The sequence below is a fragment of the Carlito syrichta genome, unplaced genomic scaffold (genome assembly GCF_000164805.1).
Source record: "Carlito syrichta isolate Samal-C Ts95f unplaced genomic scaffold, Tarsius_syrichta-2.0.1 Scaffold148020, whole genome shotgun sequence".
Lineage (NCBI taxonomy): Eukaryota > Metazoa > Chordata > Mammalia > Primates > Tarsiidae > Carlito > Carlito syrichta.
Genome location: NW_007092116.1, coordinates 106,451 through 118,893, shown reverse-complemented (window position 1 = coordinate 118,893; position 12,443 = coordinate 106,451). Strand labels below are relative to the sequence as shown.

General features: G+C 48.4%; 1 protein-coding gene across 1 annotated transcript in view; it reads right to left on the bottom strand.

Annotated features, from left to right (window-relative positions):
* Nucleotides 1–12,443, bottom strand: part of RPTOR (regulatory associated protein of MTOR complex 1) — a 173,668-nt gene that overhangs the window by 68,619 nt on the left and 92,606 nt on the right. Inside the window, exons 11-13 of the mRNA XM_008050496.2 lie at nt 9,608–9,799; nt 6,790–6,930; nt 599–716 (exon numbers count right to left, since the gene is read on the bottom strand). Coding sequence (XP_008048687.1) covers nt 599–716; nt 6,790–6,930; nt 9,608–9,799 — 451 coding nt within the window. The remainder of the gene's footprint in view (nt 1–598; nt 717–6,789; nt 6,931–9,607; nt 9,800–12,443) is intronic.

Genomic DNA, 12,443 nt, shown 5'->3' with positions numbered 1-12,443 from the left:
CCCCCCCCCCCCCCAGCTAACTGGATATTCTCATCTAGCAAGTTCACTTTTCATTTCACCTCCTGGACTTCCTGAAAGCAGCAATGCTTTATCATTGATCATAAGTCCCTTTACTGCAGTGATGACTGTGTTTTGGAGGGAGGGGGCAGTCCACAATAAGAAAACAGAAATTGTATTCTACACTAGAAAAGACAAACATGAGAAAAGGAGTTTCCTGACATGACTCACCGAAACATGAGACTGACAACAATGTAATGAAATTACTTATCATAGGAAGACAGCTAAGGTTCTAAGTCCCTATTGCAGAAGTTCTGCCATTCTTCAGGAGTCCGATTTCCAAAAAATGGTAATAAGGAAGAAAAAAAGTAAGAGGGTCAGTGTGGCCCTTTGTCCTGCCCTTTGTATTCTGCTAAATGCCCCAAAAGACAGGAATAACGGGACCACTCAAGACAGGCACCTGGGATACCTGAGCTCAGACATGGCAAGAGTGAGTGACCTGCTAAGCATTCTGAGAAAGGGCCCATGGCTTCCATGAGAAGCAGCCAGGAGAGAAGCAGCCAGGAGAGACGACCAGAGGGCTCACGAGAAAATGCGGTACCTGTGGCAGCTGGAGAAGGCAAGGGGTAGTTCTTTTCCTCTTCCATGAACTGCAAGGCCACGGTGCAGAAATTGCTTTCATACTGAACTACAAGATGACTCAGTGCTACCACCAGCTCCTGTCGAGAGGGAGAAGGGACAATCACACTCACTGTGGAGAATGACTGTGGAACGACAGTGAGACTTACAAATCAACGCCAAATGCTTGAGTTACCAATAGAAAGAAGAGAGGTTAGAATGAATCTCTGTCATCAGTATCAGGAAGAGGGGCTGCCTCTTTTCTACCTGTGAGAGCAGAAGCCTTGGAGCAATAAAAGATGGTAGGGCCTAGCTTACGGAGGACTCAAGGAACGTCCTGGAATGCCTGCCAGAATTTCATCACTGCTAGACGTTTTGACACAATAGAGACTTTGATAAAAACACAGTGTGAATCACACACCTACAGGGTGGGGAAGGTATGGGAGCTCATAGCCTCTTGCCTACAATTAATACTGTGACCCTGGGCTGAAAACACTGCTGGATCAGACCTGACAGCTGCCAAGCCCTTTTGAACTTCAGCACTGGGGCGGAACACAGCTGACAGGCTGAAGCTGCTCTTTCATCAAACACAAAACTTTTCAAAGATAGGTTAGTTTTCAGTCCCTACACAGGAAAAAGAAAACCTCTAGAGTTAAAATATCATCTTTAGGCACAAATGCCTCAGTCCAAGGAAACAGACACAAAACACCTCTTTTTCAGGACATGAGTGCCTGGAGATCCTATAACTCACTGGGAAACCAAAGCGGAATGCAGGTTTATGAAAATCGAAGTAATCCTTTTCTCCCCCACCACTATTCAAATAGTTCCAACAGCCCTATCTGCTTTTTTTTTTTTTTTAAAGAGAGATACTTAGCAGAAAGCCAAGTTCTACAAGAGAGGTGGGAGAGGCCAGCTGAGGTCTCTGCAGTAGCTAAACAAGCCAGGCTCTGGTCAGGTGCCTACCAGGATCCTCCCAGTGGCTGTTCCTGTTCTCCCTCCACGCTCACTCCTGCGTTAACCTCATGTGCTCTCTCCCACCATAGTTTGTGGATCGCTCCAAACTGATTCCCCAGCTGCTGGCTCTGCTCTCTGCCGAAGCACTCACCTGCACACCAAACCGAGGTGCTGTTAGCTTTCCATTCAGCCCCTGTGGCACCCCTGGCTTTGTGCCCATGGAACCACAAATCTCATTGCAGAGCATCACCTTGCACCCACCCTTCCTACTCTGTTGGGTGCCAAGACTGTGTGGATGGTCAAGGTCCAATGAGTGTCTTCGTGGCCACAGCCAACACCCTAGTGCTGGTGGTCATCTTCAACTGCCCAGATTACCATCCCAGGCTCCCCAGGCTTTACCTGTGCCAGGGCAATAAAATGTACCTGTACAGATCCTCCAAGAAAGCAAACACCCGCCAGGCCAATTCCAGGGAAAATCAAGTCTTCACCTGTCTTCCAAAAGCACCAATTTTCCCCTTTCACTCTGACATAAAGTGAGAAAAGCCAGTGCTGGGCCCTGCAGCAGATTAATGAGTACCAAGGTTTTGGGCCCTTCAGTTCAGGGAAGGCTGTTAAGGGTAAGTCCATCATTCAACGGAAACATCAAGAGTATTGCTCACACCCACATGCACATCCTGGTGGAGGTGCTGGACTCATTCTGGGAGGTTGTACCTGGCACACAGCAAAGGGTGCTCTCTGGAGTCTAATGGTCTTCCTGAACCCGAGTATACACATAATAGTTGGAACATAAATGCACCAACTTTTGGGATGTTTATATAGAACCTGGCAGAGGGTCTGGCAGGGTCTGGGGTGTGGAAGCTCCCCTCATTCTCAGCATTTGTGAGGTGATCTCAGTTTCTGCAGACACGTGACCCGTGACCCATGACCCTTGGGCTCCCCAACGGCATATAGATGGGTCTTCAGACTGATTGATTGTTAAAGGCATCACCCATTCTCCCCACTGCTGGAGCTGTTTAACCTCACTCAAAAGGGAGGGACCCTGTTCCAGATTCCCGTGTCCCCTTTCAGACTCGGGGAAGTGCCCTAAAACCTGCTCACAGCCAGCCCCCTTCAGGGAGGAGTAGTTTTGCTCTTCTGTTCAGACCAACCAGAGTCCCAGCTCTTCTTTTTCCTCGTACCCCCCACCCATAAACAAATTCTGTAAGCTCTGTGGTCTGCACAGCCATCCCGACCACCTCCCTGCTGTAATTTTCTTGGCACATGATCCTCAGCCGATGTCACATATCCAGCCCCTGCACCAGCCCTAAGTGCACATTCTCAAAAGAAGAGTCAGATTTTTCTAGTCTACTGGGGGTCACCAAGGCCCAAACTGGGTCTGGCACATGTGTATGCTTAATAAGCATCTGCTGAGCTGGGTGCAGTGGTTCACGCTTGTAATCCCAGCACTTTGGGAGGCAGAGGTGAGAGAATTGCCTGAGCTCTGGGTTTCAAGACCCGCATGGGCAACTTAGCGAGATCTCATCTCTACAATAAGTCAAAAAATTAACTGGGCGTGGTGGCGCGCCTATAGTTCCAGCTACTTGGAAGGCTGAGGTGGAAGGATTGCCTGAGTCCAGCAGCAGAGGCTGCAGTGACTGTGAGTGTGCCACTGCACTGCAGCCTGGGCAACAGTCACTCAGATTAGAAAAAAAACAAAACAAAACAAGCATCGGCTGAATGAAGTTTTCTCTTCAGATGTAGCATCATCCATAATGTGTGAGTTAGTCTTTATAAGTGAATTGTCAAGACTCAGGGACATCTCACTCAAACATGTGCCCTGCCCCAAGGTGGGGGCTGCATGTCTCACAGTAATGACAGGGCTGGGCCAACTGTGGACTGTCCACCTGCTTTCTTCCCTTGTCCATCTGCACTGAGGGCTGCCCCCACTACATGTTTCCAACAAGCCAATGGATAATATTTGTTTTGTGATTGGTGGTTATGTAGTGTAAAACTCAGCTCCTGTACCATGAAGGATGGAGCAGCATCCTGGGAAGGGAGAACTTTAATTTTGAATGTGAATGCCTGGCAGGATGTGTTCCTGGGGAAGGTGCGTGGCTGTCAGTGGTGGGGCAGTGCATCCTCCTCTGTGGCCTCTACCAGAGACCTGGTCTGGGTGCTGATGGGGAAACAGCCTCTGATGCTTTTAATGAGTTTGGCTGTGAGTCAAACATGTGAGGGAGGGGAATGACTGGTGCTGCTCTGTGGGTACTAAACACAGAAATGTAAGATAGAAGTAAAGTATCCAACAGTTCTCTTTTTCCTCCTAAGCCAAGGACAGCTAGGGAGGGAGCACCAAGTTGGACCCTGTCCTGTGTCCCAGTCAGGCCTTGGTAGAGGCTGGGGTGACACCTGAGGGGTCTCAGCCTCAAGCCCCTAGCCTGGCACTTCTTGACTAGGTGGGGGCAGCTGCTGACTAAGCAGTTTGAGAATTTTGTACTACATGGTCAAGCTGAAGTTCAAAATAATTTGGGAGGCTGATATGAACTTGTTGACTTTTTAATGCTGTCAAGTAAGCTTGTTTAACAAGCCAACAAACAAAAACCTCCTCTGCTATCATTATCACCTCACATAGGAAAGGATACTTTTATTAATAAAAGCAGGATGGATGTGACTTTTCTGATATTGAATACATGTTGCTTATGAAAAACCAGCAATATACCCTTGTTTTCCCACTTGGGGCCAGGTGGAGGGCACCATGGCTGCTCAGGCTAGGCCTGTTCCTGCCTGACCTGCAGGCAAGAGCTGCGTGTGTGATCCCAAGGCTGGGTCACAACAGGACCTCGTGAAAAAACAGTCCTGAAAAGAGGGTGTTGGCTGTCATGGGGCTCCAAACCCACACGGTCCCCTTCAGAGCACCATGTGTGCCATGGTTCTTGATAAAGAGGAGAGAAAACACATAATTGCCTGCAGCAGGACTCTGTACCAAGAGAGGGGGTGTACCACCTTCGGGACAGTACCCCAGTGCAGCCTGCTTAGTGGGACTTCCCGGGCTTCTTTGTTAATGATGGTGCCTTTCTCGGACTCTCTGCCAGTCCTGCTCTCTCCAGACATCACCCTGTCACCTTACATCATCAGTTTGCTGTTGGATGTTGACTCCCTATAAGCACACAAACCTCCTGAAGGCAGGGGTGCATCCCAAGTACCTGACACAGCCACCCGACACATGGCAGACACACAGGGAAATACATGCCACTAGAATGAATCCTGTTAGAGCAGATTTGTAAGGACTAGAACATGTAAAGAAGTCATGTTCTTGACATCCTGGGCCTGGGCATGCAGAGATCTGCCTCCAGCTTCACCCAACTCACTGCTCCATGGTCCAGCTACGTGGAAAGAAGGCTACATGGAAAGAAGGTGGCTGCAAGCACGTTGACCCTCCCACCACCCGGCCTATGTAAACACTCCTCTTGCTTTCCCCTGCTACCTCCCAGGCTACGCACTGCTCACCCTCCATAGCCAAGGGCAGAGAGGCCTCTTCATAGAAGCCTCTCCTGACCCCCTTCCCACTACGAGGCAGAGGCAGGTGTACTCTGATGAGTCCCAGAGAACACCAGGCCTACGTCTGAGGCAGTATTTACAATGCATTCATATAATGACTGGTTTCTTCATCTGCCTCTTTAACAAGATCATGTGCTCTTGGAATGCTGGGGCTGTCATCCACCTCTATGTATGGAGCACAGTATTAAGCACAGCATGCAGCAGAGCTTCTGCACCAGGCACAGGATGGACAATACATGGAGAGAAGAGCTCTTCCCACCATCCAGGGACAACTGTGTCCTGGTCAGTATCACATTCTTTGACCACTGTAATATTCTCGTAGCCTGTGGTCCTGCGCAGGCAAACAAACACCAAACTGCTCATAGTGGGGAAGAGAGCTACATCTGAGCGCTCTCATGTCTAGGACCTAGGTGTTTGCAAGGGGACAGGGGAGCCACAACCAGGGACAGATGCCTAGGATCATGTGAAGGCCCTTAGGGATCATCTCCTGACACTGGGAACCCATGGGACACTACAGCTAACATCCTTCCTATTGCTAAATTGTTTTTAGAAAGAAGAAGGAAAGCTTTCTTGACTTTAAAAAGAATCTTAATAATTAAAGAAACCACTGATTTGCTGCTTTTATCCATGATATCCACTTAAGGCGATTTGATGTGGGACAGAGAATTTGGCATGGGTTGAAGAAGTCAAGTTCAGAAACACTGCTGATGACGAGAATGTAAAGATGACATAATCAGAACCAATGAAGAGTCTCACCAGGATTTCATCTCATATTTTTAAGATTCCATTAGAGAATCTGCCATATTGTGACGGGTTAATTTTAGAAAGGAACACAGGATAGAATAGGCCTTTCCACATTTTGAGTCTGGTGGACGTAAATTTGTCCAGATGATGTCCCTCCTAAGGCAGTGGTGTCCACTCTCCAGACAAGCAACCTTCTCCCATCACAGCCCATCTTCGGATAAGCCCAATCTCTTTGGATAAATAGGGAGTTATCTGAGAAATGCTGAGGGGGCGCCCAGTGCCTCTAGAGGGTAAGACAGACTGCATGTCCCCTATAGGGTAGCTCTGGTCTCTCACCTACTGTTCTCTCACCTACTGAGTAAAAGAGCAGCTTTCATGTTCTCAGGAAACTCTACCAATAAGCCAGAGTGTCTCTCCTAACACCCTTTTTCAGCTGGGGTAGAGGTAGGAGAGCTTAGGGTGCATGGGACCTACTTTTTACATGGGTGTGAAATCTTGGACAATAATCTGTGATATTTCTATATCTAAAAAGATATGTAAGTTTTCAGGTTTGTAAAACTGTTTTGTTTAGTCACTGACAAACATGGGGGTGGAGAGGAGGACACACTACACAAACCTTTCCATCATCTGTGGATGGCTACGGCTCTTTTGAATCATGATGATGTATGTATGTGCTGCTTCCAGGCGGGAGGGAGCCTATTATATGAGATGCCAGGAGACGCAGCCTGTTAAATGCCTTTAAATGAAGCAAACACAAGTATCTGGTGAAGACACGCATTTTGGAGAGAATTAAACAAACATTTAAAGATCTGCTCTCAAAACGATGCGTGTGGTTGGAAAGTGAGTCTTCAAGGTTGAGGAGAGAGGACTTGGTCCCCAGGCACTATGGGGGACCAGTTGCAGGTGCCTGCTGCTGCCACTGGGCTGGGGTTCACCCACCTTCCGGACCATGGGGCTCCCATCATTGATCAGCTGGGCTAGCATCATGGCCACGTTGTGGTCGATGGTGGTGGAGTGGTCCGTCCTCTCAGCAGAGTTGCCCACAAACGTGCCCAGGGCGAAGACTGCTGCACAGCGGACCTGCAAGGCAGGGATAAGGGTCATGGCATGGCCACACTGGCAGTGTCTGCTGTCTATGCTTCTGCCAGGGTTGTCTGCAAGGAACTCGATTCAGTTCAGTTCAGTTCAATTCAATTTCACAGGCACTTATTGAATAGCACCGCCAGCCCCAGAGTTACACTTGTATTAATAGAGAAGCAGTGGGGGAAGGAGCCCAGGAAACAGGAGGAAGGACTGTCAAGGCCCTGGCTTCAGGGGCTGAAGGCTGGGCTGTGGAGGTGAGGCCTGCATTTCTTCTAGAATTAAAAAACCAAACCAGGCACCATGGAATTTGTTGATGAATGAGATAGCAGTTAGGGGAGGGGGCTGGGATGGGCCGTGGAGAGTGGGGTGTGGCAGTGGCGAGAGAGGAAGGCGTGGGCACTCCTGGAGGCAGAGACAGCCTGAAGGGAATGACACTGGGTAGGCCATGGGGCCCCGGACCTTGGCTCAGCTCTTGCCTCCAGCATCGTGGGATCTGGGGGAAGAAGTCACCCTTCCTGTGCCTATTTCCCCATCTTTGAAGTGAGAACACACTGTAGCCTGCAAAGGGCTGGTGAGAAGATTCACTGCAACAACATATGAAAAACCCCAGGATTTCAGCATGTGGTGATTCCATTTGATCCCAGGGAACAGTCAGTGAGCACAGGTTGCTTGTCCTGGGGGCTCGTGGTGAGGGCACTTGGACTGATTCAGAATCATCGTGCTTTAGAGTAGGCAGGTCAGTGGTTCCCCATCCCCAGCTTATGTGTGCTCCTCAGTTCACAGAGCCATGGAGCAGACACAGGCTCCTCCTCTGGAGGAGATGTTTCCCAGCCTATAAACATGTCTACTGATGTACCTACTGTGGTACCTGTCAGCTCAGTTGACCGAGTTCTGGGTAGTGACATCATAAATGCTTTTGGAGTTTCACTGATGGCTTAGAAAAATTAATTCTAGAATTAGAGTTACTCCTGATGAGCAACCGGAAGCCACGGGGTGCCTGTTCATGTCACCTGCTCTGCAGAACTTGAGCAGGCTGGTGGGAACAGCAGGCCTAGTCCTGTCTGTGCTGACCAGGGCCTGCTGGGTTCCTCCGGAACATGATGAGGGAATTTTCAGAAAACTCCCGAGGGTTACTCCTAGAGAAGCAGTGGTGGGGTGGGTATAGGCAGAGTAGACTAGGAACAGAGGGCAGGGAGAGGAAAGAGGCAGCCAAGGAGCTGACGGATGGTGAAAGGATGATGAGGAAGGAAGCAGTGAGCAGAGGGAATGGTAAGCCCAGAAGGAGCACAGCAGAAATGACCTAGGGAGGACTGCAAGGGACACAGCTAACCACCAAAGCAGACTGGGAGGGGCATGGTGGTAATGACCGAGGGAGGACTTTGAGGAACACAGAGGAAATGACCATCAGAGGACTGGGAGGAGCACAGTGGTAGTGACTGAGGGAGGACTGAGAGGAGCACAGCGGTAATGACCGAGGGAGGATCGAGAGGAACACAGTGTAACGACCCAGGGAGTACTGCAAGGAGCACAGCAGTAATGAATGAGGCAGAACTGGGAGGGGCACAGTGATGATGATGGAGACAGGATTGGGAGAGGCACAGAGGAAATGACCAAGGGAGGACTGAGAGGAGCACAGCCACGACTGAGGCAAGTCTGTGGGGAGCACAGCAGAAATGACCAGGGCGGGACTGTGGGGAGCATGGCGGTAGTGACAGAGGTAGGACTGGGGGGAGCGCAGGGGAAATCACCAAGTGAGGAGTGGTCAGGGGAATGCTGTCTTGGAGAGATGGGAAGGGAGGGAAAGAGGAGGGATAGGGTTGGTTTTAGATGCTGATGGGGAGAAGGAGGCATCCAAGCAGCATGTCCAAGATCAGGTTGGTGGCCAGCATGGAGGTAATGCAGGAAGCCATGTCAAGGGATAATTTCCAAGCAAGGGAAAGGTCCACAGCAGAAGGATAGAAGAACAGAGGGTTCCAGGAGCCCACTGCCTTACTCAAGGAAAGGCAGAACCAGTATACCGTTATAGAGAAAAGAGGCAACACAGGCAACACACATTCCAACCCAAATGGCTTCTTTTGTTCTTCATTTTCAGGCCCACCTCGAAGCTGACCTACCTGAGGCAAGGAGGTGGGTTAGGACTGCTGGGGACAGATCTGCCCACCCATCCACCAGCCTCTGACTTAGGGCTGAAGTGAGCACACCCAATCAGCTGTGGGCAGGGCCAGGAACGGCAAGGGCATTGGGCAGCATCCTAGCACCTTCCCCAGCCTGCACGAGGGCCCATCTCCTTCTCTGTAAGGTGGAGATCAAACAGTCCCTGCCCCACAGGGCTGTGGCGAGGACATGAAGCAGCACCTTGGACAGTGAGCGTGGGGCACAAGCTCCTCACCTCTGAGGCACCATCGGGGACCCCCTGCTTGTAGCTGTGCCAACACACATGGGTGTGCACTCTTAGGTCATGTGAAAAGTCACCAAGAACATGACCTTTTTATGAAGTGCTATTATTATCTGTATGCAGTCCCTGGTTTCTGGATGTGAGGTCACATTCAAGCGGGAGCAGACCTCTGCTTTGTTCCCGTGCAATCCTTCCACAAACAGTGCCCTATTGGACTATGGGCACAAGGCACCACGGACACCCTGACCTGACTCAGTCGTGTCCGTGAGGATAACTCACCTCAGGGATGGGGTCGGAGAGGAGGCTGTAGAGTTTCTCATGAGCACTGTCGCGCACACCACACCATCGCGCTGAGTCAAAGTTCTGCCAGATCCTCCCCAGGCAGATGGCTACCCATTGGCGCAGCAAGGGGTGGGGGTCATTGAGCTGTTCCAGGCAGATGGCAATCAGGTTCCCCTGAAGGCAGGCTTCCTGGAGAAGTGCAGATGACACAGTCAGGTGGTTCTCTGCTCGCAGACCCTGGGCATGTGGCGGTGCCTGACTGAGATGACAGCCACCACCAATTTTCAGGAAGCCTTGCTTAATCACATCACCAGATTTACTCAATTTCCCTCATTTTAAATCTTGCCAATCCAATTTCGCCCTGCAAATGGTAGGCTAGATGAAGGTCTGTGCCTCTGCTAAGCACATCCCCTGTGGCACTGCCCGGTTGCTGGAGGGCTTGGGAATCCCCCGCTTTTCTGAGGCTGTTCATTAGACATTCAGAACAACAGCTCCTTCTCTAAGCACGCTAGCTCAGGGCCGCTTTCAAATGCATTTTCTGGTAAGCCATGCTCTTCTGCAATGCCAGGGAAGGACTCTAGGGGCTGGGGGCGGGGTGGTGAGGGGGGTGGCTGGGATGCTTACCTGCCCTGTGTTGTAGCTGTTGACGATCACGGCGAGAATAAAAGCTGTCATGGTCCTGTGTTCAGCCTGGAAAACAAAAAGCAGCCTTGGTTTTGTATTTCCCCCGTGGTGGAAACTCATCATTCCCAAAGCACAGCAATGTTATCCTTTCAGAACCTTTATGATGAGCTTGATGCATAATCAGAGTAATGAGAGGAGCTTTATTGTTGAATTTTGATTGGACTCTACAAAAGAAAATAGCCTTTTTACAAAGGTCTGACAGCGCTGGGCTTGCCTCTCTGAGTGAACAGACTATCCCTTGGAAGAATTAATACTGCAGGCCAGGCACAGATCTGGTACCATTTCCCCCCATCATAAGGCTGTCATGTTAATCAAGATGAAGCCCCTGACCACATATCCCCTCATCTTTGCCCAATTCTATTTAAGCATCCTGTTCTCTAGTCAAGCACTTGGTAGTAAAATGAATGAAGATGGTGTTCTGCTTCCCTTCCCCGCCCCCTCTGCCCTTTTATTAGATTGATCAATTTTCATTCTTTCCTTTCCTCCGTGCCTCTGCTGAGTTGGAAATCAGTCTATTTTTACCTTTTTAATGGTGTCTTACATGCTTTACATGCATGTTGAACAGTCTAATTTGTTCTATATTATACTTGGATAATGCAAGACTCAGGATGGTTTAATTCCTACATTTCTCCTCAGGTTTAACTCCTCAAGTTAGTGATTTTTAGTATTATTTATTTTTATAATCAAAGCTTATTTAGAGACGCCAACACATTTGCCAATTTCTTTGTTTTTTGCTTTTTTCTATATCTTACTTTTCCTCTGGGATCAACTTCCTCCTCTCTGACAATCTTCACAGCTATCTTCTGCAGGATTCGGAAAGTGGCAAATGTTGGTCTTTGTCTGAAAACGTACTTACTTCATCCTCATTTCTGAATGTATGTAGACTTCCAGGCCCACAACCATGTTCCCTCAGCACTCTGAAGGATTCCAGCATCTCCTGTTGTCTGTTGTTGCTGATGAAAAGTCCACTGTCTGAGTATTTGTTATTTACCCCTTTTTAAATAATCTTTCAGTTTGTTCTGGTTGCTTTTAAGGTTTTTCTTTATGTCTTTGATATTTGCTGCTTTCATTGTAGTATGTCATTGTGTTCATTTTTTAAAATTTAGCCTTTTCTTGGGATTCATTATGCTTTTTAAGTCTACAAACCAATTTCTTTCTTCAAATCTGGAAAATTCTCGGCCACTATCTGATCAAATACTGCTTCTCCTCTACTTTCTCTATTCTCTCATTCTGGAACTACATTAGCTACATAGTAACCTTTCTCAGCCATGTCTTGAACCTCTTTCATATCTTCTCTCTTCATTCTTTATGTCACAAAATTGCTCCAGGCAAGTTCTTCACTAATTCTCTTAGCTGTGCCTGTTCTGCCATCTAATTCATCTATAGAGTTTTCAATGACAGTGACCTGTCTCTTCATTACACATTCTATTTTTTCCCCCACATCTATTTATTTTAAAAAATCTATCACTTGTTGAGGATGAGTAAGAAGCACAGAATTTAATATTTTCTTATAACGGGGCACAGAAGCATTTCTGAAGAAACACAATGGTTTATTGTTTACCTAATTAAACCAAGTTATTTTTATTCAATCATTGTAAACATATTTAAGTTGATTTTATAGTTTTTTCAGATAATTCCATTAGCTTCCATTCTTGGGGGGGCTAATTCTCTATTTGTTGACTCTACTTATTCTCCTGCATGTGGTTTATTCAACTGTGGACTTGAGTTTTGGCCTGAGTCCCTGTGCCCTGGGTTGTATAAGTGTCCCTGAAGAAAGGCTCTGCATTTGCTGCCTCCAGGGCCGTAGGAGATTTGAAGAAACTGGAACATGTTTTCATGTTAATTTCTTGCCTGTGGCTCTCATGCACACAGGCAGTACAAACTTGGAAGTTTGTGATGAGCAAAACGGGTCTGGGGGTTTCTTTTTTTTTCATGAAGGACCTGCCCTTCTTTTCCCTTTCTTTTTTATTTATTTTTTTGAGTTGGAGTCTCACTCAGTCACCCAGGCTGGAGTGCAGTGGCATGCTCATGGCCACCCCAGTATCGACTTGCTGGGCTCTGGTGATCCGTCTGCCTCAGCCTTCCAAGTAGCCAGAACTACAGACGTGCACTACCACACCAAGCTAATTTTTTATTTATTGTAGAGACG